At 35.0% G+C, this 27,394-nt stretch overlaps 1 protein-coding gene across 6 annotated transcripts; it reads right to left on the bottom strand.

Annotated features, from left to right (window-relative positions):
• Positions 1-910: 910 nt before the first annotated feature.
• Positions 911-27,116, bottom strand: RBM39 (RNA binding motif protein 39). 6 transcript variants are annotated; one of them, XM_052651389.1, is made up of 19 exons: positions 26,838-27,116; positions 26,157-26,220; positions 25,858-25,930; positions 24,360-24,409; positions 21,179-21,254; positions 19,880-20,071; positions 17,316-17,381; positions 17,166-17,219; positions 14,957-15,074; positions 14,503-14,655; positions 12,587-12,724; positions 10,557-10,622; positions 9,466-9,670; positions 8,832-8,909; positions 5,113-5,163; positions 2,842-2,923; positions 2,288-2,393; positions 1,959-2,037; positions 911-1,863 (listed from the first exon to the last, which is right to left on the bottom strand). In XM_052651389.1, the coding sequence occupies exons 4-19, from the start codon at positions 24,376-24,378 to the stop codon at positions 1,763-1,765; spliced, it is 1,584 nt and encodes a 527-aa protein (XP_052507349.1). In that variant the 5' UTR covers positions 24,379-24,409; positions 25,858-25,930; positions 26,157-26,220; positions 26,838-27,116; the 3' UTR covers positions 911-1,762. The 6 variants fall into 6 exon arrangements, with proteins under 6 accessions (XP_052507349.1, XP_052507350.1, XP_052507351.1 ...); XM_052651390.1 differs by lacking the exon at positions 25,858-25,930; XM_052651391.1 differs by lacking the exons at positions 21,179-21,254; positions 25,858-25,930 and having other exon boundaries at positions 5,113-5,145; positions 19,880-20,074.
• Positions 27,117-27,394: the final 278 nt, after the last annotated feature.

A 27,394-nucleotide genomic window follows, 5' to 3' on the forward strand; every position in this document is an offset into this window, starting at 1 on the left:
TCATTGCACAGCCAAAAAAACCAGAAACAAAAAAACCAACAAAAAATGGTAGTTAACTGTTTTGATGAGATTAAATAAATACCTGAAGTTACCTTTGCTGGCCCAGTTCCCTAGAAAAAAACCTAGTACTTGATTCAAGAATAAAATCTTTAATTACAAAGATACTGATAGTTTGGGGGGGGGGGGGAAGTTGTCATGTAAGTCTCTGCCACCCAAAACCTGCTGCTGTGTTCAAAAGTAAAGATTATCTTGAATTTTTTCTCCAGGTTAAATAATCGAAATTACAAACATCCTTCAAATGGGGTGGTAGAAAACTGTGATGTCTCCGAAGTCAAACCAATTAATCTTGATACCGGACTAAATTTGTAATACTTGTCCTTCATCCCTAACAATTTTAAGGGTTTAGAAATCAGGTGAGGAAATCCATATTGGAAGGAGTAATTAGGAGTAGCATCACCTACTCAAAAGATTCGATCTAGATACAAAAACTTGAAGCAGAGTTCAGAGTATGAATTGGGAAGGGTTGCTGCCCAAGTGAAATTAAGTTAAAAACTGCATTTAATTTGGGAAACCACTTTGAATTTACCCAATTATTTACTTTTAAATAATGAAGCCCGCCTGGCCAAAAATGCCCGACCACCACAGGAGAAACTTAATGCCCAGGGTTGAGGCCTAAGCAAACCTGTTTGGGTTTTCTTTGTATCATAAATCCCTCAAATTTTATACAATATCCTAAATAACAAGTGTATTAAAACTCATAGAGGAATGTAGAGGGACAACTTGAGGACAACAGTTTCAATTAAGTTCTGAAGAATCAACTGAAAAAGTCAAAGAAACTAAAAGGCTGTTGGAATTTCCAAGTTTCTATGACTTTAAAACATCTCAAAAATGAAGATTTCTTATGGCCTTTTTAAGAGAATTTTATTTGAGTGGTTCTTACAAAGATTGTTGCAATATGAAAGTCATTTGTTTGATAGAAATATCAAGCTGTCTTGTCAAACACACTGAAGTAACCCAAAAATATATTTCAGAGCTCACAGAGCTTAAAAAGAGCAAAGATTATATGCAACCAGACAAAACCTATTTCTGCATTTCCTATTTCTTGCTCAGACTGCTTTGCTTACCAGACTGTCACTAAACATCTTGAGGAAATGCAGGGATCATTTTGTTTGGAATCTTAAGACACACCAGAACACATAATATTTACAAAGAAACTTTTACAGATACATTAATTGAAAAGATACCATCCAGAAATGTATTTTTGAAACCTTTTCTTGCCAATTGATCAGGATGCAAGATGACATGTTAAACAGCCCATTTAGCTGTCCTGAATTTCCATAAACTAGGTATTCCAGAAACCTCTGCTAAACCATTAACCAAATGTCAACATTAGTGAAATGTAACTGCTGTGTAAAAAGTTAGGCTTCTGAAACATTAAAAATATTACATCCCTGTCTGCCTTTTTATGTCTTAAGCACATTTGTTCCCCTACAACTATTCCTATAGATCCTTAATGTAATTTTCTACGTGTACATTTAAAAGGCAGAACAAGAGAACAGCTTTGTATACAGTGGGATTTGCTAGTTAGGGAGAATGAGCACACTGCATTCCTGTTAACATTTTTATTTTTCCAAGGTAACAGGAATTGTATACAAATGACAGTAGACCCTTGCCTCTTTATTTTTTATCTAAATAAAAGATAACTCAAGATGAATTCTCAAGAAAGAAAAAAAGCTATGTACATAAAGGACTATATTTTCCTTCATCGTCTACTTGGAACCAGTAGTTGTGTTGCTGTCATAGAATCAGGGAAGAGGTTGTGGTAAGTTGGAAGAGGTACATATGCTGCTGTTATCATTTTACCTGTTGAAAGAAATAGATACGGTGATTAGCATCTTCACTTAGATTAGATCGTCAAAAAAAAAAAAAAAATCACTCAGAAAAAAGGTCAAACTCACCCGCAAACCACCTGCCATGCAACGCATTAACAGCAGCAATGGCTGCAGCAATTGATGGGCACTTCACATACACATTGCCCTAAAATACAACAAAAAATATTTAACGTGCTGTGATACATACAACATGGATACCAACAGGATTATTCAAATTGACTGTACAAAAGCTGCTCTATAACCATATAATTGCTCCACTAGTTAATATGTACCTAGAAATTTACTGAAAATAGTTTATTATCCACAAAACTAGCCATGTTACTATCTTCTTTAAGGAAAAACCACGACCCAAGTATGTTTGAAAATTAGACACAAGAAACTAACAGTTAAAATACCTGAGCTGAATTTTTGTCAACATAAATATGAATAACTCCTCCATGTTTATTACATTCTTCAATCACATCGTCTTTAATCTCTGTATCCCATCCAACTTCTTCTTCTCTGTAACAAAGTATTAAGTCCATTAGAACAACTCAAACTGATGAAATGATACAATATGTATTCTAATCTATTTAAAAAATCTGTATTTAAAAAATCATGGGCCTTTTAAAATGGTTAACTGACATCTTTCTAAAGATACTTATACCAAGCTTATCATTTCATAGGATTAGGAACACTATCCTGTCAATACAAATTAAATACTGATACAAACTTCAGAGAAAAACTACTAGGTATAAACGGAAAACTACAAAGTTTTCAACTGAATTCCAACCTTACTAACACATTCAAGGAAAATAATTAGTAATGTGCATAAGAATAACGGCAGTAAAATGACCAGAACTGTAGCAATACTTGAACTATGAAATATGTTGAAACACCCTAAGTATTAACTTAAACAAGTTACAGATAACTTAAGACCCTTTGAACTCGACCAAAGTAAATTACTTACGTTTGAGGATTAAACATGTTAGAGAGTTGGAAACACTGTGTTGCCAGAGGTTGAACAGAGGCAGCTGCAGCTAATGCTGAAGCTAAAAAAAACACCCAAAAAAACAGAAATTAGTTTCATGGAAAATGCATCAGAGTATATCCCTATGAATAAAACAAAACCAAATATAACCACTGGACCCAAGTGAAAATAGGGCCATCAGTTCATTTACTTATTCCCCATATTTGATAACGCTATCAAATATCAACATATATAACAATATTCTATTTTAGTTGCCAGAAAGCAGAGGCAACTTTGTATTTGAGATAACTGATCTTGAATAAATTGGGAGTTTTATCTTTTTAAGGGAAATTAAACCTCAAGTGTAGCAAATATTTGTTCCGTTAGACAAATATCAATACAGATCAAGGAAATAGTACTGATTGTTAAGAGTTTATACTCAGGGGGTGATGAAAACACAATCTTTAAAATCCTGACTAAATCTAAACAAGAATTTTTTTTAGGTTATCTGCCCAAGAATATATTGTCACATATTTTCTTATAAATATACAACCATTATAAGAAAGGATGACATTTAAAAAATAATATAAAAATCATCCAAGTATTTAAAGATTATTGAAGATTTAATATCCTGGGACTATAAAACCTACCACAACAAAATCTCAGTCTTGAAACACTAAAAAGAGTAACATGTATCTATCTATCATAATCACTGTCGAAAATTAAAAAAAAAAAACACAAACTACTGATACTAGTATTTAGGAGCAAATTTAAACCAATATTGGTTTTAATTTTGAAGTGACAGCATTTTCCAAGACATTTGCTCCATTGCTTTTACGTGACTTAAAAAACATTACCAGTAACTGATACAGAACTCACCGTAATCATAATATTTGATCAAATTTCATTCCAATACATAACAACAATAAACAAAGCTACGGATAAAACAGTACATTAGAAATTATGGTACTTAAAATGAACAATAACCTGAGAAGTATCAGAAATATTCCAATGAATAAAAATTAGGGCTGTGCATGGATACATCATAAAAATTTCTGGTAGAATAACAAATGCTCACTTCTTTATAGTTTATTTTGATAAACAAGTATTTCTCTTTAGTAAAACTATGGAAAGAAAAATGCTAAAATAACTTAACATCAAATTCTACTAGAGAAATTTAAAGATGCAAGTGTGCCTGTATTACAAAAAGAAAAAAAAAATGAAGCCCACTGTGTACCTTATCATAAAACAAAGTAGTATGCTTGGAAAAAATACTACAAGGTCATTATAAACTATCAATACTGAAAAATATTAGAAAATGTATGATGTAAATATTCCAGCTCAGCCTAGATGAATGCAGAACACAATGAATTCAGCATAGAAATATATAGCTAAGGAAAATCCACCAGTTCTACTTTCAAAAATCTGTTAGGAAAAAAAAAGATTGAATACAATTGTCTCATTTGCCAAAAAAGTAAAGATACACATTCAATTCCTGACTGTCAAGTAATAAGGATAGACCTTTATAATACAGATTTACTCAGAAGACTTTAAAGTATATCCTGTAAGATACCAAATTACTGCAATAGAATGCTCTATAAAATGGCAGAATTTACTTGATAATAAAAGACCAAGAAAAAAATAGGTTATTTTATAAACTGTTTCAATCTCTGAAATCTGCATGCAACTTAGTTCTGGATAATCTTCTCATTGCTTGGTACTGTTTATAGTAATGGAATAACAACAAATGATGCAACAAAATTAAAACTCTCATTCTTTAAATGATACTAGATAATTGTAAAGATTACATTCAAAATTGGGAGTCAACAGGAAGTTGCATCCTGTCAGTGATTTGTTAATACAAATCACTGGAGTTAAGTTTTTCCTGATCTTAATAAATTCAGACTCCCTGTCTACTTAAATGACAAGTTTCATTGTCTGTATCTATATAAAACTTATAATCAGAACACAAAGATAAGCATACAAAGCTGAAAAAAACTCTTAAGCAAGTTACAGCAAAAAAAAAAAAAAAAGGCACAGACATTTACCACCTTTATCCATGTAACTGTAATGATGCCTATTAGGCCTTATTTGTATGAATTACCAGAAAGGTTATGGTTAATGACACTGTATGTCATTCTGACAAAATTGGGCCAAAAAGAAACTACAATAATAATGATACATGTATACACACAACTATGTCTTATACTATATTTATATCCACTTCAAAAACAAACAAAAGAAAAAAAACAAATAAAAAACTCAACTCACCTTCAGTCTGTTGGGAAAGTCTTGTTTGCAAATCTATAACAAAAGAGAATTCTACAGCTCAGTGCAGGAACAATGAAGAGCCTCAACTAACAGGGTAAATGTCAGGAGAGCATTAATAAAAGAGGACTATGGTAGCAGGGTTTATCAAAACGAACTTATAGTAAAACCTGGCAGCCAAACCTCCTTCCCCATTCCTCATTGACAAGGCTTTGGGGCCTTTTTCTTTTCCTCCTATCCTAGGAAACTTACTTATGCCTTTCTCTTCCTAGTCCTATAACTCTTTCACATCTCAATGGATTCCACTATACTACTATTCATTTGGGAATAATGGGAAATGGGGAAAGGGAAGCACACCGGTCAGAAAATGCATGAAAACCCTGATCTTGAGAATTCAATTCCAAGTACTTGGGTTATTCAACTTTTTATTATTCTGTCAGTGTCGGTAAGCATTTTACATTTAAAAGTTACTAGTAAAAGAATAAATACTGCAACAGTAAATATCAAACACAGTCAATAAGTAGTGACACTACTCTAACCATATGTATATATTATTTTTTAAGTCCTTAAAGTTTTAAATTGTCATGTCCAGCCCAGAAGGTGATAGTTTTGTTAGGTCTGGTTTCCTAGCCTATTTTGAAAATTTAATGAGGCATGAATGAAACTTAGTTAGATTTACTGTAATCTATGTATTACTAGAAAAATTTAAGCATCTAGTCTATTAAAAATGAACATAATTGTGATTTCTAATATAGTTTCTCATATATAATCATTAAAATTCTACATGAGAAGGCAAATTCAGAGAAAGCTGCAGCTTTCTTAATTTCAAATGAAAACAGAAGTATGAATAGTAACCAAAATGTCATAGTATCTAAAGCTATCTTTTTAAGTTTAAAACAACACAACAAAGAAACTGGAGTCAGTTACCTAATTTTCAATAACATGTGATTCAATTGTATACTTTATTACTATCTGGGTTTCTTGCTGAGTATAGAAAATCATAAAACATGGGCAAAAATGAAAAGGGATCAGCAGCCCAAGTCATATAGGGATGTTAAGAATACCTGGGTCCTAGGTGCTCAAATTTGGCATCTCAGGGAGTTGAAGAAATGTAACTGGTATATACTGAAGGAACTTGAAGATATGACCATAGGAACATTATCAATAAACTTTAAATTTTAACACAATTTGTTTTTTTTTCCTAAAATGGGAAAAAATGTATAAGCATCAGAAATCCATGCTATATTAAGTGTATATAAATCAAAATTTCAAAAATGATTCTTCGGGTCATTTGTAACCAGTTAGGAAACAAAGCATGGGTTTCATAAAGATAAGAACTTATCTTAGAAAATAGCTATTAAACTTCCAGAACAAAGACATGTTGATATAGTGATGGGCCACTCTTGGTTTCAAAAAACAGCTTTAAAGACCTTAGGAGGCCAAGGCCCTCAAATACATTAACATTCAGCGATTTAACACTGAATGTGTAAGATTTTAACGACAGTCAGGAGAAATATACCCAGTTATGCATATATGTGATTACTAATTCAGAATAGCAATTTATTGGAAGTTCTAAGATAACAGAATCATCTATCAATCAACAATGGGCTTCCCTGGTGGCTCAGCCGGTAAAAAATCCACCTGCAATGAGGGGGGGACCAGGGTTCAATCCCCAGATTGGGAAGATCCCCTGGAGGAGGGCATGGCAATCCACTCCAATATTCTTGCCTGGAAAATCTTATGGACAGAGGAGCCTGGCAGGCTACATACAGTCCATAGTGTCACGAAGAGTTGGACGTGACTGAGCAACTAAGTACAGCACATCAATAAATAATAAAAAGTGGAGGGAAAAAGTGGGAATATAACAAATAGGTTAACTACGTGGCTATCTGTAAGCAACCCATATGGATGTTTAGCATTATCAGCCTTAATGTAGACTACACAATAAATGTGCCCAGCCAAGTGTAATCATTCTTCATTCACCAGGAGAAAGAACTGAGGGAATTAACAATGTCCACAACACAGAAAATCTATATTAGGCAAAGATAGTGTTAACCAAATCAATATAATTGATACAGCACCCAGGATGTAAGGTAAGATTGTTTAAAAATGAATTGTGTGTCTTTGTATTAAATCCCTAAAGGTATCAGCCTCTATCAAAAAACCAAGACTATGGTAAATCATCAAGCATTTTTCTAAATTATTGAAAGAATGACCTAACAATGGGAAGCAATAGGAGGACACATGTTTGCAGAAAACAATAACTGAAAACCAGAGACGATGTATTTCTGCAGTGATGGGTTTATTTAGTATCTTCAATTACACTAGGTGGCATTCAATGACTACATGTTCACTGCAGAAAAATGAAATGACTAATACTTGTTCAAAAAGTCAAAACAATACAGGAAAACCTGGAGTCACCAAATGACTCGTAATTACAGAAATGCTTAATAGTTGCAATTTTCTTATGTGGATACACTAGCATGGTTGTTTAAAGAACTTTACCTATTGGATTTCAAAATTTAAGTCAGTTTGAAAGGAACCATGAGATGCTAAAGAAAAAACAAGCTCTCAAATATTCAACTAAAAAAAGGAAAATACAGAAGCGCCCACAATAAATAATAATATAGAAGCAGAAATAATCTTGTCTCCTTTAATTAATGGGTTTTCAATTCAAACGGAAATCATGAAGCAATCACATGGAACTTTCCCTATATTCAGATGTGGTACCACGATCCTATATATTTTACATGTTGACAGTCTCACTTTATAGCTAGATAAGATCATAGGACCAATGTGTAACTGAAAATCACCATACTTTCTTAGTGTTTGTCATCTGAAGTCCAATACAATGGTTTACTCTCATATATTCTGCAAGCAAGTCTTCTAACAGAAATTTAATGCTATCTTAGCTAATAGATTTGGGTTAATTTCAAGTAACTGAGCCACAGAAAGAGAAAAAGTGTTCATAAACTAAGCCCATCGTTACATAATTGTAACAAACTATCAATTCAACTCCCTCTTCCTTCCCCTCACCACTCCAGAACTTCATTCTGTAAGTCAAAATCTGAAAATACAGTTGGCCTTCAAATTTAAGGAATTAGGGACACCAACCATCCGAGTAGCTTAAAATACATATGTAACTTTTATTTGGCTCTCCATATCCTTGGTACTTCCAAAATCATGGATTTAACAACCACAAACCATATAGTGCAGTAGTATTTACTATTGAATAATAAAGGCACATGTCTAAATAACCCTTGCAGTTCAAACCTATGTGGTTCAAGGGTCAATTGTAGTTACGTTCTAATTAGAAAAGCGGTTTTCTCTGCACTCAATTATTTAAAATAAAGCTTCATTTAAAGGCCTTTAAAATAAAACTTTCTAATCTCAAACATTACAAAACATTTTTCCTTTGAAACAATAGGAGCTTTCTGGTTTTCAACAAAAATGATACATTTAAAGATTTAACAATTTACATCACTTTCAACTAAAAACAAACTGGTAGGCAGGGTTCAATAATACCCTGACATTTTATTATGATCAGTAGCTAAGTCTGTCCTATAGCACCATTTCCTTACATTAACTCTTGAAATTTGTAAGTTAAAAAAGTACTTGATGAATTGAATTCTCAGTAAGTCCTTTTAAATGCAAAAATTTGGAAAATTTTCGAATTAGGTGAAAAAAACAATGATTTCAAATAGAAAAGATTCAATTCCTACCTGCCACAGCACCAAATGCCAAAGAGCCACTCATTTGCAAAGCTTGCTGTGCTGCTGGCGGGATCTGCAAACCTGTGCCTGTAAAAGAATAGGTCTTAATGCCCCTGCTTTGTTAAGAGTGGAAAATCCTAGTTTTCTGATTACTTAATACCAAAGTCAATTTTTAAAAATTACAGCGGCCCTTTGGTAGCCAGGTGGGTAAGAATGTTTCCAGGATCCCCTTGGTTGTCAAACTCCACAAATGCTGAAATCCCATATATAAAGAGTTGTGGTACAGTCTGCCCTCTGTACTCAAGGATACTGAACCTACAGATACAGAAGGCCAACTGTACAAGCAGGACATAGAGTAAACGCTGCAACTAAAGTATAAGGACATTAATTATTATAGAAAACAAAAGGAATCCTATAACATGTACTGTGGCATTCAAAAAGCACCATCATAAAGTAGGTTCTTAGAACTTTACAACTTAAAAGCAAAGGATTTCACCTATGAAACCATGTGTGCTGTTCAAAGAAACAGCACAGAATAAGAAAAAATAAGAAAAAATCATTTTCCATTTGTTTGCATGCTTTTCCAGTTGTTTGCACAGTTATGTTTCTCGTTACCATGTTCACAACAATAGGATAAACTTACCCTCTGCAAGTCTTGCCATTAACTGGAGACGACCAGTTGTTCCCAGGTCAATTCCAGTCCTTTCCAGTTCATCACTGTCCAAAAATGAGCTAGCACTGGAAGCATCAGTACGTTCAGTAACATGACCAACTTTCATGGGCCTTCCCGCTAGCTCAAATCCATTAAGTTGTTCCAAAGCTTTCTTGGCACATTCTGAATCAGAAAACTATAAAATTGAGAGAGGGATAAAGGTAATTACTTATATGTAAGGCAAAGAAACCTCAACTTATTAATGCTAATATATTCAATAATTACATCTGGAAGAATGCTAAGAGTAACAAGCTCAAGCTTGTCACACAATGTAACTGATGTAACCTAAATGTAAACTAAAGCAATCAATGCAACAGATTGCTATCAGTACAGAATAGGTTTAAATTTTACTTGAATTTGGATATAAGATCCAATTGTAATTTCTTGATAAAATCTGGGATCTCTATTTTTAAAATTTTGTCTATAAAGGTGGCAATGGTGACACGTATTTATATTTTAAACTAAAAATGTGTTTCCAGTACTTTCCAGGGATAAACGAGAATTTGAAAAATTGCTATCATGTAATTGGATTGCAAATGTACAAACTTAAAAGTACGAGTTTACTTTTAAAAGGACACCTCCATTCACAACTATTCCAGCTGCCACTTCATACCCTATCAAGAACAGGGTTTCAGTGGTCAGCTACTTAAGGCAATCCTGGTCATGGTATGTCAAACCCTATTATGTCTGTAATAAAAAGTAAAAATAAATTCCAAGACTTTAATGCAACTAACATCTTGGGTCACACCAGTCAAACTGAAGAAGTGATTGCCTTCAATCACATGAGGAGTTGGCTAAACAAACTGTCCATAAACAAGAAGATAGCAAAGTACTTGGAAGTTTTGCATTTGAAGATTTTTTCAACTACTAAAAATTGGCCACTAACAGCAAACTAATTTAAACCACTTGAAAATGTTAACTTTATCCCTTCCCCACTATGAATAACTAATCAAGTTTTACACTATGCTACTCAGATAAAAAAAAAGTTCAAGTCATTATGTTAATCATGGTTAACTGCTTACCGTAATAAATCCATATCCCTTGGATCGACCTGTTTCACTATCCATCATGAGCTGGATACTTTCAATCTAAAAATGAAAACCACAATTATTATTTATGCTAGTGAAAAGAAGGGGCAAAAAATTTCTTGAAGTACAATTTTAAAATGTCTCCCCCTGAAAGAAATCGAAAACATAAAAATCCCTCCCAGAGTATCTTCTTTCTAGAGGCCTGTGAACATACTAAGCAGGGGAACAACCTTAATCTTTCCCAAGAAAAAACACAATCTGAAATTCTTTGGAGAATATGTTAAAAAACCAAATCAACGTGTTTCCTTCACATTATGCTAAAATATACCGAACATTAATATGCAATTATGCCAGACATAATAAACTGCCCAAAATGTTGGAATAAATAAAAATAACAACTGGATGTGGTTGATAGTTTGTACAACTCTGTGAATCTGCGACAAAGCAGTGACTATTCACCTTAAGTGAGGGAACTGTGTTATTACAAAGGAAGGTAGTTACATCACAATATTGCCACAAAGCGAGCCACACAAAGGAAGCATGAAAATTTAAAATATAGCACCCATATATTTTTTTATGTATCTGTTGTTTCAAGAACATACTAGTTTTGTAATGATTGATGTAATTATGATTTGTGCAAATTACCATATTTCTAATAAACTACCCACAAAAATCAACAGCCAAATGTTCTCATTATTAACACTTAATTTAGGGTTTCCCAATTTAGGCTTTACCTGGTCTCAGGTGGCAAAAAACGTGCCTGCAATGCAGGAGACCAGGGCTCTACCTGGGTCAGGAAAATCTCCCGGAGAAGGGAATGGCTACCCAATCCAGTATTCTTGCCTGGAGAATCCCATGGCCAGAGTAGCCTGGCAGGCTACAGTCAGTCCATGGAGTCACAAAGAGTCAGCCACAACTAAGTGACTAACACTTTTTTTTTCCCCCAAAACAACAAAGGAGTTGAGTGGGATAGCAAGAGAACAATGAAATATATATCCCAAAGCAATAAAGATTAAGTAGCGGATAAAGTACAACAGGAACCGAGATTTTTACTCATGGGCCACACAAAAAGTTTAATCCAGATCAGCCAGGTAGTTCAGTGGTAAAGAATCCGCCTGCCAAATAAGAGAGGTGGGTTCAACTCCTGGGTTGGGAGGATCCCCTGGAGAAGGAAATGGCAACCCGCTCCAGTATTTTTGTCTGGGAAATTCCATGCACGGAGAGGAGCCTGGTGGGCTAGTCTATGGGGTCGCAAAGAGTCAGACACAACTTAGTGACTAATCCACCACCACCACCACACCACAGCCTACTGATAACATTTATTCTAAACATTCTTCTAAAATGAGGAGAACTATACTTATCCTGGTGATTATTTTGATAAATATATAGAAATATAAAAAATGTCTAATCTGTTCACCAGGAAAATAGTGCTGCAGTTTAACTGTACTTCAAAAACAAACTCATGGAAAAATATCATTACATTTGTGGCTAACAGAGGTGTGGGTGGAGAAGAGTTAAAGTAGTCATAAGGTACAAACTTCCAGTTATAAGTTCTAGAAATGCAATGTCTGATTATTTACACAGCTGTATGTCATAAACTAAGGCTCAAGAGTAAAGCTTAGAGTAAGTAAAGAGTAAGGCTTAGAGTTCTCATCACAAGAGAAAAAATTGTGTTATCTATTTCTTTAATATTGTATCTGGATGAGATGATAGATGTTCACTGCACCTATTACAGTACTAATTTCATGATGTAAGTCAAATTATTGCACTGTACAGCTGAAGCTTATATAGTGCTATGCTGTAATTATATTACACACTCCTAAACTTTCAGTAAGAAAAGTATCCCAAAATAAACCAAGGGGGGAAAAAAACCTCTTGCTCATTCAGGTTGACTTTTAAAAAATTCTAATAGAACCACTCCCTCCCATCTTAACATTAGTATCTTAGAAACATCACAAAGCAGATATATTATGCAGCTACATTTAAGAACCTATTTAGGATCCACTTAAAAATTTGAGACTTACCCTTCCAAATGGCTCAAAAATCCCTCGAAGCATATCTTCAGTTATGTTAAAGTGTAACGAGCCCACATAAAGCCTCATAGGTCCAGCACTTCCCTTTTGTAGATTGTTTGCCATTGCTGCAGCTCTGTTTTTTTCTGCCTATAAGTTAGATAAGACAAAAGGCACATCTATTTACAATGAATAAGTACCATTTTGAACACAGTAATTCCCACTCACATCTTAGGTTTGCTTAATGACAACTGATACCAAATTACACTAAGTGTTATGTCATACATAAAGGGACAAATATTGTATGATTCCACCTCATATGCTTGTCAGTACTGACACTGACTGAATGGTACACCTAAAATAGTTTCAAAGCCAAATTTTTAAATTAAAATTTTAGATTTTACTGTATTTTCCAGTAAAAAAAAATTTTAGATTTAAGAGCATATATAAAACTGATAAAGCAGCATCCTGGTATCAGATGTACTAAATGTAGAAATGTAAGATTACTTCCTGGAACTAAATATACTCATTTACTAAAATGTGTTCTCAAGATCACTGTTACTCAATATACAGTATACCAACTGGCAATCCATCTTAAAGAACTTCTGCAATATAAATCAAACTAAGTAAACCATTCAATTCAGCAGTCATTTTTCTATCAAGTCCTTCTCAAACGCAACAGTTCTCAATTTACATTCTAACACAAGCTCCTTTAAAAAACTGGGGCACCATAGGAGGTTAAAATTCAATGAATTCAGAATCTCATTTATAAATTTTATTTTTCTCAGCGCTTCGCCAGGACAAAGTACACACTATTGTAAGGTTTGTCCTCCGTCACATGAAATAAACTGAACAATGATACCCACAGCATGCTCCTCAACATTATTTACCATCTGAGCCACCAGGAAAGCCCTGGGCTCCTACTGTTTACCTATAATCAAATGGTACTCAACAATGTTACATATTCCTAAAACGTTAGATAAGACGGTAGTAATTTGACCAAATTTTGAGTTTGTTTAACCACAGATTTGGTTAAATCCTGTGCCTATCTATAAAATATTAAAAGCTTTTGATGAGCAACCAGATTTTTCAGAAGTTATGTGAAGTACTTATTTCAGGGGTCTGAAAAAGAATGAGCATAACTATACTGTTATCTCATATTGCTCAGAAAATTAAAATCCTTGGGAATTCCCTGGTGGTCCAGTAGTTAGGATTTGGGTGTTTTCATTGCCAGGGCCCAGGTTCAATCCCTGGCTGGGGAACGTAGATTCCACAAACCATGCGATGAGGCCAAAAAAAGATCTTTAAGATCTATATTTTCCATTTTAAAAAGCTAAGTTATCTGGTAGTCAGAGAAACTAACTTGTTTCTTAGTATAAATAGGTACTAATGATAAATCCTAAAAGTATTTTCATATTACTCAGTAGTGATGTATTCCGATTTTTCCACATCTAAATGAACTAAAATATTAACCCTAATTTCATTTTTCCAAAGGCAACACTCAATTATTGTGAAGAATCGGCAAAGAGAAATTAAATTATAATTCGGATTATCTTAAAAGACATTTTCAAAATTAGTCTGAAACATTTTGCTTTCAAATGTTAGAATTTCATAAAAATTGTGAAACGTGAAAAACACTCCATTTGAAAGGGGAAAACATGTTCTTAGATGCATCTATCCCCAAGTAAGTCATCACAAATCAATAAAATTCTAAAACAAGTTCAATTCTTCAGCATGAAATAAATATTTACAACTTATATTAAGACAGAAGAAGAGAATTTTGAGAATACAAATATATCAAAGGAATCAGCTTTTGTTTTTAAAGCTGTCCTGAGAACATCTAACTCAAGGTAGTAAGAGGTGATTTTATAAGGCTCAAGGCAGGTTTCTAGCACTATCAATGCTCGAATTCTTAAATAGGAAGTTACCTGTGATGCTTGTACTATGATCGGCACTCCTAAAACCCGCTGACCAGTTAATCCTATTGCTAGAGGCACTGAGCTAACATCAACAAACTCCACATAAGCAATTCCTTTGGAACGTCTTGAATTTCTGTCAGAAATCATCCTCACATCACGAACCTAAAAAGAAAACACACACTTAACACAGGGTTCTGTTTATCCAACCATTCACAATAAGTATAATCATTTCAAAAGACAAGAGGCACATAAACAATATTATGAAGCAAATAAAAAGAGGCAAATTTGTTGGCTCATTTATCAACACATCAATTTCCAAAAATAAAAATAAATTCCCTAACTAAATTCCACCAAACAAATTTGGTTTAGATTTTTTTCTCATTTCATCTGCCATACTGACAATTATTAAACTGTGGCTTGCAACTTCTACTTAAATTAGCACCATAGATAAAGCTTAGATTACCTTCCCAACTGTAGAGAAAAACTCTTCCAAATCCCTTGGCCGAATTCTTGCTGCCAGCTGCATACAGAAAACAGTCCTTGCATCTCTTTCCTCAGGAGTGAGATTATCAATAGGTTCCCTAAAACAGGAATAAAGAGTATAGAGTTAACTTTATAACTTCTTCCAAAGTAACATTTAATACATATTTTTAGTAAACAGAATAAACTTTCCCAAAACCAGTCTGTCACTACTCCCAAGCCAATTTTCACTACGATATATATAAAATGCTCATAAAATAATTCAATGTGACCCAAACACCTTCAACCTAATGAGTTTCTGAAGTTTCTTCTGATATTATCTTACATTATCAGGACCAAAGTCCATTGGTCTTTCAATCTTACAAATGTTATTCTCTCTAGCATAATAAACGGCCAATCAGAAGCCCAAGAGTTTGACATTCACAATTAATAACCCCTGACTAGACACAAATGTTGAACTGGTCCAAACTAGCAGAAAGGATGTTTTCCCAAAAAGAAATCATAAAGTAAAACTAAGTTTCATAATCACAAACAGTAACTTGAAAGTAAACCCCAAATAATGAAAACTATTTTGATTCTTTATGAGTTGGACTATAAAGAAAGCTGAGGGCTTTTTTTTTTTGATGCTTTTGAACTGTGGTGTTGGAGAAGACTCTTGGAAGTCCCTTGGACTGCAAGGTCAAAGATTCAATCCTAATGGAAATCAGTCCTGAATACTCATTAGAAGGACTGATGCTGAAGCTCTAACACTTTGGCCACTTGATGCAAAGAACTGACTCACTGGAAAAGACCCTGATTCTGGGAAAGACTGAAGGTGGGAGAAGGGGATGACAGAGGATGAGATGGTTGGATGGCATCACCGACTAGATGGGCATGAGTTTGAGCAAGCTCCAGATAGGCTGATGGACAGGGAAGCCTGGGTGATGCAGTCCATGGGGTCGCAAAGAGTCGAACAAAGCTGAGCGGCTGAACTGAACTGATTTTGACTCTTAACAATTTTATTTCACAAACTCAGATATCATATAGAACAGTGAGGTAGCTGTTTACTAGATTAGACTGGTCTTACTAAGACTACAAATTCAGTACCTGAAAAAAATGCTTGATACTGCTTATAGCATAGAGACACTAACAATGAGCAAATCAAAAAAAGCAGGAGGTATGGAGACACGTAACAGTGGGATTTAATTTACTCATGTTTATAAATGTTTACACTTCTAAATTTACTGAGCAAACTTAAATGCCCAATAAGTAAGAAAAGTAAAAGAACATAGTAGATGAAATTTATCAAGTCCAAGAAAAATAACAATGTCCACTACTAAAATTATCTATTATAAAATTTTACTATGATTAAGGTTTTAATCCTTAAAAATATAAGCATAAATAAGCTCTTTCTTAACCATGTTCTGACATTCTCAGGAAGTATTTTTGAAACACTCCACCTACAAACCTCAGGTATACCCCTTGGGAAATCTACAGTTATTTTAAACCTGTTACTATAAAACAGAGATACAAAGCCGACTAGATCCAAAGAATGAGAACTAAAAATGAGTCTTCTCACAAGAGAAAACTAAGTATTAAGAGTAAACACTCAATATTTGTTACAGAAACCCTTTAAAATCATTATATGCCAAATAACAAGATACTTAGGGAAACCAAAAGTAAAAAACAACGCTACCATGTAACAAAATGGTCCTTGAACCAAAATTGTAGATTGCATTAGGTCAGTCGAGAAAAATACCTCACAGAAAGTCAAAAACAGTAAAAAGCACAAGTCAATTCAGTTAAAAGTTTGGAGATTAAACACTTCTCTCAAGTAAAGGGAGCCAAATGATAAAACTCATATGACTATTTTCACTATTTTTCTACAGGAAGTTATTTCAAAAACTCATTATTTCCAAAGGTAAATCAAGTCTGAAGTTTCCAATAGCTACCATTAAAAAATTTTTAGTTACCATAAAGAGCAATAAAAACACATGGAATATCTACAATTAAAGTGGTCATTTTTACTCCATTCTTCTTAGATACAAGTTACTGAAAACTTTGCAATTCACATTAATAACACTAGGACTGCAAACCAAATAAAGATTTAATATGAGCCAAGTTAGCGAATGTCATTAAATTTTGCAGTAGCGTAAGTTATAAAAACTTTACAAAAGCTAAAAATGCAAAAGAAAAGAAATGGAGACGATTACCTCACAGGGCTCTTGTCTTTCCTGAATGGACTTTTGCTTCGAGAACGTCGTCTGCTGCAAAGTTAAAAAATTTCAAAAGTTACCCAAACAAGTACACCACATTAGTTCCTTGAAAAACAATTTAAACAATTCAGAAGTATGTTTAAAAACCTTAATTTGATGCTATGAGGCAACCCAATCTTTCCTCGGATGGCACTGTTAAATTTTGGTCCGGAGCTAAAAAGGAAACACAAAATTACACTAGTTACAGGGTTAGGGTCTTGCTAAGATCGCGTTCATGCGCTCTCCAGCAAGTTTAACATTGTTTAGGCTGTTTGTTTTCCACCTCAATTATGAAGAGGAAATAAGACTTTCAACTCTATCCCAGGCAAACTGTTCTTACAGTTATCCATCCTGGACCACTGAGAGGTGCCAAGACCAAAGATTACAGCCTCAAAATTTTTAATATTCTGAAAATGCTTAAATTTTCAGTCTAGTTTTCTTTGATTACATATTTATGAATACATTCCTGAGGTTTGGGGGTTGGGGGAAGCACATATAGTGAAAATTATCCTGAACTTCCCTCACACCAGGAATAAGTATTATTAACAACTTGGTGTGTATCTCTGCAGATCCTTCCTCAGGAATATACATGTTTATATATACCTACATATACAATATTCATGTTTTCAGTAACTTTTTTTGCCATGCTGCATGGTTTGTGGGATCATAGTTCACTGTCCAGGAATTGAACCCAGGCCATAGGCAGTAAAAGTGCACAGTCCTAACTACTGGACTGTCAGGGAATTCCCTTGAGAAGCCTCTTTTAAAAAATAGGGGACTAATTCTTTACATTCAATTCCAGTTTTTCCACTTGACAGTTAAGTCTCCAAAACTGCATATAAGCATATTTAAGCATGTCATACACTTCAGTTCTTAGTGACAGAACAGTCAGTACTAAAGATGTGAAGGAAGTTCATCAACCCCTCAGGAAAATTTTTTTTTCAGGACTTGATTACATTAAAAGTGTGTTTTCAAAGCTTTACTCTGTAATTTGAAACACTTTAAAAAGGCCCAATATTTTATGGCCCCTTTATTTTGAAAAGACCAAACTAATCTGAAAGGTCAGGTCAGATGTCTCTTAGTGCTCATCCTGCTATCCTTTACCAGATGGGTAGCAAAATGAAAATATATGGTGGCCCTCAATTCACACTGAGATTTGTTGTCATGGACTCTACATGTACCTATTACACCCAAGAAGTCCCAAATAAAATTGTATTAAACAGGTCCTTTGCAAATCACACTAAAAGTGACAATTAAGAATATACATTTACTGGTTAAGTAAGTCTATAAGCTATTTTCTTTCTTTCCCCTTTAATTGTAAAAGTTCCAATTACTGCCTTGGTAGTTAAAAATCACCTGAAACCAAACATTAAGAACCAAGTCAATCTGAAGTCAGACCAGAATCACAGGCTGACTTTTAAGTATCCATCACTGATGAGAAATAACATTATTCAGAATTATTTATCTTCCCCAATATTAAGTGCATTCTGGTAAAAAAGAATGAAGTAAATTTTGATAAACTGGACAAAAAGCAAAGTATTTTCCCAAAAGAGTACTTAAAACACCACTGTGGTCCTTTTTAAACTGTTATAAAGTTTGTAAAATAATCAGCTAAGAGGACCTTGGAGAACAAGGACTGGAATCCTTTTCATTGAAGAACCAGAATCAGAACTCTAAGTGTTACTAATTGTATCTGCTTCAAGTAATACCGAAACATTTCACCAATAGCACTAAGTACTGTGGGTGTTTTAATTTACATCCTCTTCTCATTCAAAGCTTGTATCAGTAGTTACACCTCCTTCTTTAAGAAAACTAAAGCTTAAGAATCCTTCTTAACCAAGTAAAGAAGCCAAGGCTCTGATCCAGGACTCTCTTTGAATTCAAATTCAATTAAAACTTAATTTTAATATAGTCCGTTGCTTACAACAATATATTTATTAATGAGAAAGAACATCATAAAGCACTAGGGACTGTTAAGATTCAATCCCTGCTTAAGAGTTGTAAGGCTCTTTCCAAAGTCATTAGTACAGCTTAGCTTTTTAAAAAATAACTATAATGAAACATTTCCAACTGGTTCAAATAACCACATCCAAATTTCCACAGTGCTTTAACCTTCAAGAGCACTTTTACTGCATTCTTGCTATTAAAATACCTTTAGAATGTGTGATGAGCATCCTCCCACTAATATAAAAAAGCATACACAAAATTCACAATTATTTGTCATTTCAGCTGAGAACAGCCAAACAAGATTGCTAACTAATTACGTATGTGACTAATTATATATATTTATAATTTGTATCCAACTGAGTTTAAAATTTTTAAATAACTTATGTTCAGTAAAGAATACTGTTAATAGCTCACAGACTTTAAGCTTTCACATATTTGGCACTAGACTATCAAATCTTTTTTTAAAAGCACTTTAGTGCTTTAGTCTAGTTTGGAATGGCACACAGTTAAAATACTTTTAGATGGCAGTAACAGAAAATGTTCTGTATGCCTAGTAAAACCAGTATTATCTGTCCACACACTGTATTTTTCTACTGGATTTTTTGATGCCAAAATCCTAATAGTGAAAAATAAAATTCCACAATTCAAATCACTCTGGTTACATTGCTATCTGGATACCCAGAGAAATCTCTCAAACCAGTATCATCATAATTATAGTTACATACTAAGGACTTCTGTAGCGGCCTCTGAATCTGCGATCTCGACTTCTTGATCGGCTCCGTCTCCTTTCTTTGCTTCTACTTCGCTTCCTTTCACGGCTTTTGCTCTTTTTCCTTTCTCTATCTCTACTTCGCTTCCGTTCCTTACTTTTGCTTCTTTTTCGTTCATGACTACGACTTCTGCTCTTGCTTTTTTTCCTCCTGAGAAAAAAAACTCACCATCATCTTGCTGATTTAAGAATCTGCCAAAATATACTTCCCTTTATGGTCAGAAACATTTTCGTAAAATTATTTTGCTATTTTCCCTATCATACAATGATACATAACAATCACTTATGGAAAAATAATTCCAAGGTAAGATAAACAACACCCCACCTTTGCCTTCTACTACTGAAAATCAGCAGTCAGCTGATAATGAATCATTTGAGAGAGAGAAAGATACTGTAATGGTATTTCTTGAGTCAGCTATAGCTTTAACAAGGAGAGGACTTGCTGGTAGGTATAAATCAAAATCTGAACTTTTAAACAGGAAGTCCGATCATGTAACTGGCCAAGTATTACTGTAATCCACAAAATAAGAGTCAAAGTTAACAGAATACTTTTACATCAAGTATTAGTGCTGGATCATACATAAAAATTGTCATTAACCCACTAATTTCTCTTAAGTAAAGCCTATTTTGACCCAATTTGCACATATGAGTATTTTATACTTTCAAAGGGCCATCACTATTTTGGAGTTCATGGGCAAAATTGTTACATATAATGATAAACAACAAATTAACACAGTAAAATGCACTCTGACACTCCTAGACTTTAACGTGACCATTTCAAATAATTTCTTTTTAAAGTTACAGTGAGTACACCAGATACTGGAGCATGCCATTTTTATGCCAGTTTATACAAGCCTGTGGGATACAATCAACAAGAATCAACACCTTTATAAATCTTTAAATTTTCAAACTCTGAAAGGTAAAAAAGCCAGTCAGTATTATCTTTTCCTGTTCATTTCTGTATTCCTCACAGCATACCACCCATCTATTTCATACCTCTGTCATCACCTAAATTTTAGAGGTGCCTTCAGATATTTCAATATAAATTCAACGACATTTCAAATTAAACTTATTCACGTAAAGGTCATTTTGTAGTGGCAAAGAGATTAAACACTGTGACAACTACATCATTTGGAAATTTAACTTTTTAGTCCTTAGCAAAGCAAGCTTAGCACAACGAGCAACTGAAGTCTGCCTCAGAGAACCTGTAAAGCAGGTCATCTTAGAGTGCATTGAAAATAGAAAATGAAGACACCCACCTTCTGGAATCTTGAAACCCACACTCCAATCACAAGGAGATGTAGAGCTTTCCAAGGAGGCAGAAACTTTGTCTAAAATTTCAAGATAATCCACCTGACTGTCAGAAATGTATATGCTAGGTAGCACATGACAGAAAATTAGGCTACACTCATTACTTTTATAGACGTTATCAAAGCAATGCCCAGAAGGGCAACAGATAACATTCCATTTTTGTTGCCTAAAAACCTGAAACTCTGAGACTAAAGAATTCTGTGAGATAGCTATCAAAAATCCTAAATATTATCAAGTAGGGGACAAAGTTAACACTCCATCCCTCACAAAAAGGACAAAGATTTGCTCTGCTCATAGATGGCCCATTGCAGAGAGGCAGCCAACCTTCCAATTTACCTCTTTTTAGGCCCAAAATTTATTATGCCAAAGGAAAAGGACTCAAAAATTGAAGAGCTAATTTCAACTTAAGGTCTTCCTAGGCCTTTTCATAAATGAGCCCCCACGCACATCTGAAGGCAACCCCAGACAGGTAAAAAGACAGCAACATACTAAGACATTCAGAAATATAATCCTCTTTATGAAAGCCCAGACAAAAATTTCAGGGTGCAAGAAAGCAGAATACTTCTCTACAATATAATGAAGCTTCAAAGAACATTTATTAAGTTAACTAAAGAAGGGTTATCAAACTCCACACTAATAGTCAAATCCTGTTACAACTTAAAAGGGACTTTCCAAAGTCTTTAGTGGCAGTGGAATTTTGTACTGAACATCATTGAAGTAAATGGTCCACTGGGCTGGGCCTTTGGACTTTTTGGTTATATGGTCTCTGCTGTAAAGGTGTTTTGCTATAACTGGATTTGACCTCTTCCATGTAAGAAGATCTAAATATTAAATGCAAAGTACTCTGGAAAATAAGAAAAAAAATAGAAAAGTCATTTATTCCAAAATTTATAGATAATCCACACCACAGTAGCCAATATATTTCAACTGTGTCATTTTTTTTCTTTTTTAATCCTTTTTGAGTAATTCCAAAAGAGCTGAATGGATGCTGGTTGAGACTTTGCAAAACTGGTTATACTAATAATACTCCCACAAAGGCAAGCTCAGGTACTTAAAAAGGTATAAAACTTTGAGGTCTTGCCAAGTTCAGGGATATAGCTTTTCAGAAAGACTAATAGATAAACAATTTGTGTTAAGCTTATTACCTGAAATCAACTGAGTGTATGTACTAAGAATTATACTGTTTTTTAGAAGAAAACATTTACTAGTCAGTCAACTCTCAATTTCTCAGAATGTGCATTTTGTTACTACCTTAAAACTACATCCCAATACCCAATGGCTTTTAAAGAACAATGAAGTTTCACAGTGAAAAATTTGGCAACATGGCACCTTCCTTTGGTTAAGAGACTTATTCACACTGAAGACTAATGATTTATAACTAAACAAAAATTTTCTTCTAAATAACTTTCAAATTAATTTGAAAGATTAATTCCCTTCAGGAAAAACAAGGGCGTCAACTTCAACTGAGGATGAGAAGTCTGACAGAAATAATTTGTACATTTAAAAAGAAACCAGATGACAGTTGAAGTTTTGTAAATATTCTTCCCTTAAACAAAGACTCCTATGGCCAATTAAAGAAAATTGTCCATTCTTCTATTTAGTCTTGTAAGACTTCACACTTTATATGAAAGCCACTAAGCACCAGTCATTGAGAGCTTGATGCTCAATTTCCTGGTAAAAGTTTGATAGTCTTTACTTGCAGGAAGATAAACAGGTAAAGATGGTATTAGTAGTAAGACATCTAAAGATGGTACAACAAAGAAAGCATGTGCGCTACCAATGTCTTCATTACAGACGAGATCTTTATTGGTTCACTAGGCATGTTATCTAGAGACTGGATAATTTCAATTTATATGGATACCCCTTTCTACCTTTTAATTGCAGAATTGCAAATCAGAACTATTAGAAAACATACTTTGGTAAAAAGTATAAAACTAAAGGACACTAAACCATGCAATGATTGGTTGGCTGACTGCCTCAAACAATTCAAGACTAAACCCAACTCAATACCCATAACATGTGATTAGTGAAGAGCGATAACAGACTCCCACCCATGCAAAAAAAATATAGGAAATATCCTACACATTTTACCATTTTGATCAATTCCTACAATACTCTAGCGGGTAAGAATACTGGTGCAGCAAAGCTTGAGCAATCCAGTCTAGACAATCTCAACTATTTTATGAAATTTTATTAACCTACCTTACAAACTTCTTGTGAGATATTGAGGTGGTATATTATGCAACACTTTGAGCTCTTGGAAGAGCCAAAAAGAATCAAGTAAGTGACTCACAGTTCCATCATTTTTTGTTATGTATTATGAGGTCATGAATGTAACAAAACATTTGAATGACATCACAAAAGCTAATAAAACATCTTAATGCTTATGATATAGAAAAGTCATGCTAATATCATATACTTTAGAGCTAAAGAAAACTCAATAGGATCAAATCTTATAAAGTGCATTTAGTTTATACTGTTATTTAGACTCCTTTAACACTGTATTCTGTACTCATCTGTCAACGAGTTCCTATTAAGGGTTAGTTATTTGCACAAATAACATGCATAATTTTCTGAAATTCCATTCTATTAACTATCGGAGTTTAAAAAGCTTAAGACAATGAAAGCCATGTAAGAACATTAAGAAGTACTAAAGTATGCTGTAACATTATTACAAAAAGAATCTTAAAGCATCAGGAGTATGAGTAATTCACAGCTCTGACTCCTTCAGTAGTTTAGGGCAAAACACATTTCCCAGTTATCACCTTCTTTCTAACCCATCTTCAGTGGATATAATAGCTTTATTGATGACATTAAGTAATAAACATTAAGCCAAAGTTAACAAATTTTAGACAAGTTTAAATATAAGAACTCATCCAGATTGTCATGGATGGACTTGGAGGGGAAGGTGTCCAATGACACCAATTCCTGAAATCTAAGGAAAGAGTCCATAGTTTTACATCCTCAAATAGTGTCTCTTCCCAAAAGAACCCACTTTTCTAAAACAGGCAAAGAAAAGCTTCAGGAGAGAACCTAGGTGTAACGCTTTAACCACAAGGGTTCAACTGAAAGTCTCAATCATGTACAGCACCTCCCCCCAACCCAGGTCCCTTCTTGAAACTTACTTTTTGCTACGTTCTTCATGGCCGTTAGCACTGCTCAACTTGTTCTCATCCTAAGCAGGGTTGATAGAAGAACATCATGAGGACGAAGTGGTAACATTTCAAGTTGTCAAAGGGTAAAGGGAATAGGAATAAGAAAATACAAAACAATTTTAAAACTAATTACTTATTTACAGTTTAACATGGAAGGCTATAAAAAAACTTAGATGGATGTATGTTTAACCACTTTGTTGCTTACAAATTAAGTCATCAAGATACAAAAATAAAAATGCATATTAACATGTTAAATTTTCTTATATAGTTAGATATTAAGTTATCCAGATTTACAGTGTTGAAGTGGTTAAATAGAATTTCTATAAAACATGAATGAAGTCCTGTTTTGAGTTTTATTCCATGTGCTATGGCCCCTTTGATCAGTACCATGGCTCTATTTCTGCCTAAGCCCCAAGTGGCCATGCTAGCAGCCAGCCACTATCGATTTCCTGTGACCGATGCCATTCCTGAGATCTTCGCCCATTTCCGTTGGAGGGTTGGGACTGTAAGAGCTTGATGCCACCTCTGTCACACATCTCGCCCTGAAGCAAACAGGGATTCACACTGCTTTAGTAATGTTGACTCCCAAGAACCCAAGAAAGTCAATTAATAATCCACCAGTCCTACTTCCATACCTGTTTACATGGAATTACATCCATGTTAAACTAAGACAGAATCTTAACATTAAAATAGAAAGTAGAGCTTCAAGAGTCTAAGTATTACAAACTAAGTACACTATTCAAAGCTTTAAAGAATTCATCCAAATTGGTACCACATGGTCGAGCTATACACTCCAAAACAAATGTATTATTTTTAAAAGGTTTAGCGAAATGTTTATTTTCAAGTTTGATCACATCAGCTATAGGAATAGAGTATAAGTGCTAACTTACAAAGCTTACAGTTTGTGACATCAGTGATAACGCATGCATACTGCTATTTTCACCACCAACTGGTGGTCAAAGAATGAAAAGACACTTTACTTTTACGGTGATACTGAAATGGATCTACGTTATTAGCCAAAATAACTCCTTTGTAGTTTTTAGTGTGAAATATTATGGCAGGGACGAATTAAATAAAACAATATGGAGAACAGTTAAACAGTCATCAAGTGACTCTAAGTTGTGATATTGCCTCTTTTGCTTTAAGAAATTTTTTCTGTTCAGGGATCCAAGAATTTTAGTAATTTTTAACTGAGCAGCAGATCATCACCTGCCTGTTTTAATATTTACTATTACCAGTCTTATGTATAGGATAAATTTTAAATCTCACCCATTTCTTCTTGTAAGACTTGTCTTATTTAAAGATTTGCTTGCCATAGACTGGTTATGCTTTATTATTCTTGGACCCCTGCTGTTTTCCCAAACCACTACATTCACCTTTTTGCTATACCAAACTGGAGCTGGTAATTCTTAGTTGAGTCATTTTACCTAGGGGACCACGGTACAGCGATAAGTCACTCAATTACTACCTTATGATTGACAGTTCACACTGGAATCAAAGGTGAATTCATGGGAGTAGAGGTGAGATATCGTTAGGCAAGTCTACAAAGAGAGATAGATGGGCATTTATTCATCACGCTGAAGTGAAACTACTGCACAATATTATTACATCAATAGCATATATTTACTTTTGTAAGTTACATGTAATGCATCTCTGATAAGGTAAATCAAGAGGGCACCGGGGAGGTTAGTTTACATTTCAGCAGTAGTTTCGTGAATAATGCTAAATTAAGAAATAGATAAACCTCACCGACTTGTTTTTTCTCACCTTCTTGTAAGGAGCCTCAAGCATTGCTTCAATATCAATATCGTCTGCCATTTTCTCTAAACGACTAGGTAAAAAGCAAAAATGAAAATTTGGTGAGTAAACAATTTTAAATTGTGCTAAATTTCCTTTTTCCAGACATATTCCAAAACCTCAGAGAGGTCCCACAGAATGACTAAAACGGGACCATTTTAGTAGGCTTGGCAATTAAACCTAAAATGTCCCCAACATCAAACACGCCAGACAGATTAAGTACTCTATTTTTAAAAAGCCTACAGCGCCTCAAAAAACATAACCCGAGAATCTCGAGCCAAAGCGCCGCTTTCGCGCAAAACCCCGCGCTGCCATTTTAGGGGCAAAGGGAAACTCCCTCGACTGGGAGGGGTTGTGTGCCATGGCAGCGTTCGGCTGGCGCCATGTTGGGAGGTCGCGGTCGGCCCGGGCCTCGAAGGGACAGGTCGCCATCTACCCGAAGCCTCTCTAGAGCCCACGCCACCCGAAAACCCTGAAACACATTCGATCGGAAAAGGGCGCGGTCGTCGAAAAGACGACGATTTCTAAAAAATTCCCCCCCCCGCCCCCAGCTCGGTCGTTTAAAATCCCCTAAGGCGTGCCCCTCAACCCAGAAAAGAACCAAACCTCAAAAAAGCCCGGAAAATATGCGGGTCCGCGATGCCTCCTCACCTGTGCGGGCTTCCCGGGTCCCTGCGGTGCTCGTATTCAGAAAGAGGGGGGCTGTGGCTGCCGCCGCTGTTGCTACTGTTAAGCCGCTAGGCCCAGGCCGCGGTACCACCCAGCCCGAATTTCGGGCTCAGAGAGCGGACAGGCCCAAGCGAATCTAAAAGAGACAATGGGATTAGAGGAGCCCGCGCGGGAGTTCAGGACGGCGGCTTCGGCAGCTCAGGATCCACCCCTGCGACAGTGTCGGCAAGCTCTCTGAAATGGCGGCCGCAGCTTCCCCGTACTCACATTCACCAACACACATACACACACACAAACACACGGGGCCTCACAGAGCCCTCAGCACGGGCTCTCGCGAGAAGCAGCTCCTAATTCCAGTCCAGAGCAGCGGAAATATCGCGAGATTTAAGCATCGGCCCCCAGCGACCATGGCCCAATCTCGCGCAATGATTGCGCCACAGATATTCCCATCCCCCACTCAGAAAGGCGCCTTTGAGTTCCTACTCTTGATTAGCGTTCACATCTCGCGAGATCACGCAAGCTGCTAGCGCAAAGACAGT

This window comes from Budorcas taxicolor, chromosome 13, assembly GCF_023091745.1.
Source record: "Budorcas taxicolor isolate Tak-1 chromosome 13, Takin1.1, whole genome shotgun sequence".
Classification (NCBI taxonomy): domain Eukaryota; kingdom Metazoa; phylum Chordata; class Mammalia; order Artiodactyla; family Bovidae; genus Budorcas; species Budorcas taxicolor.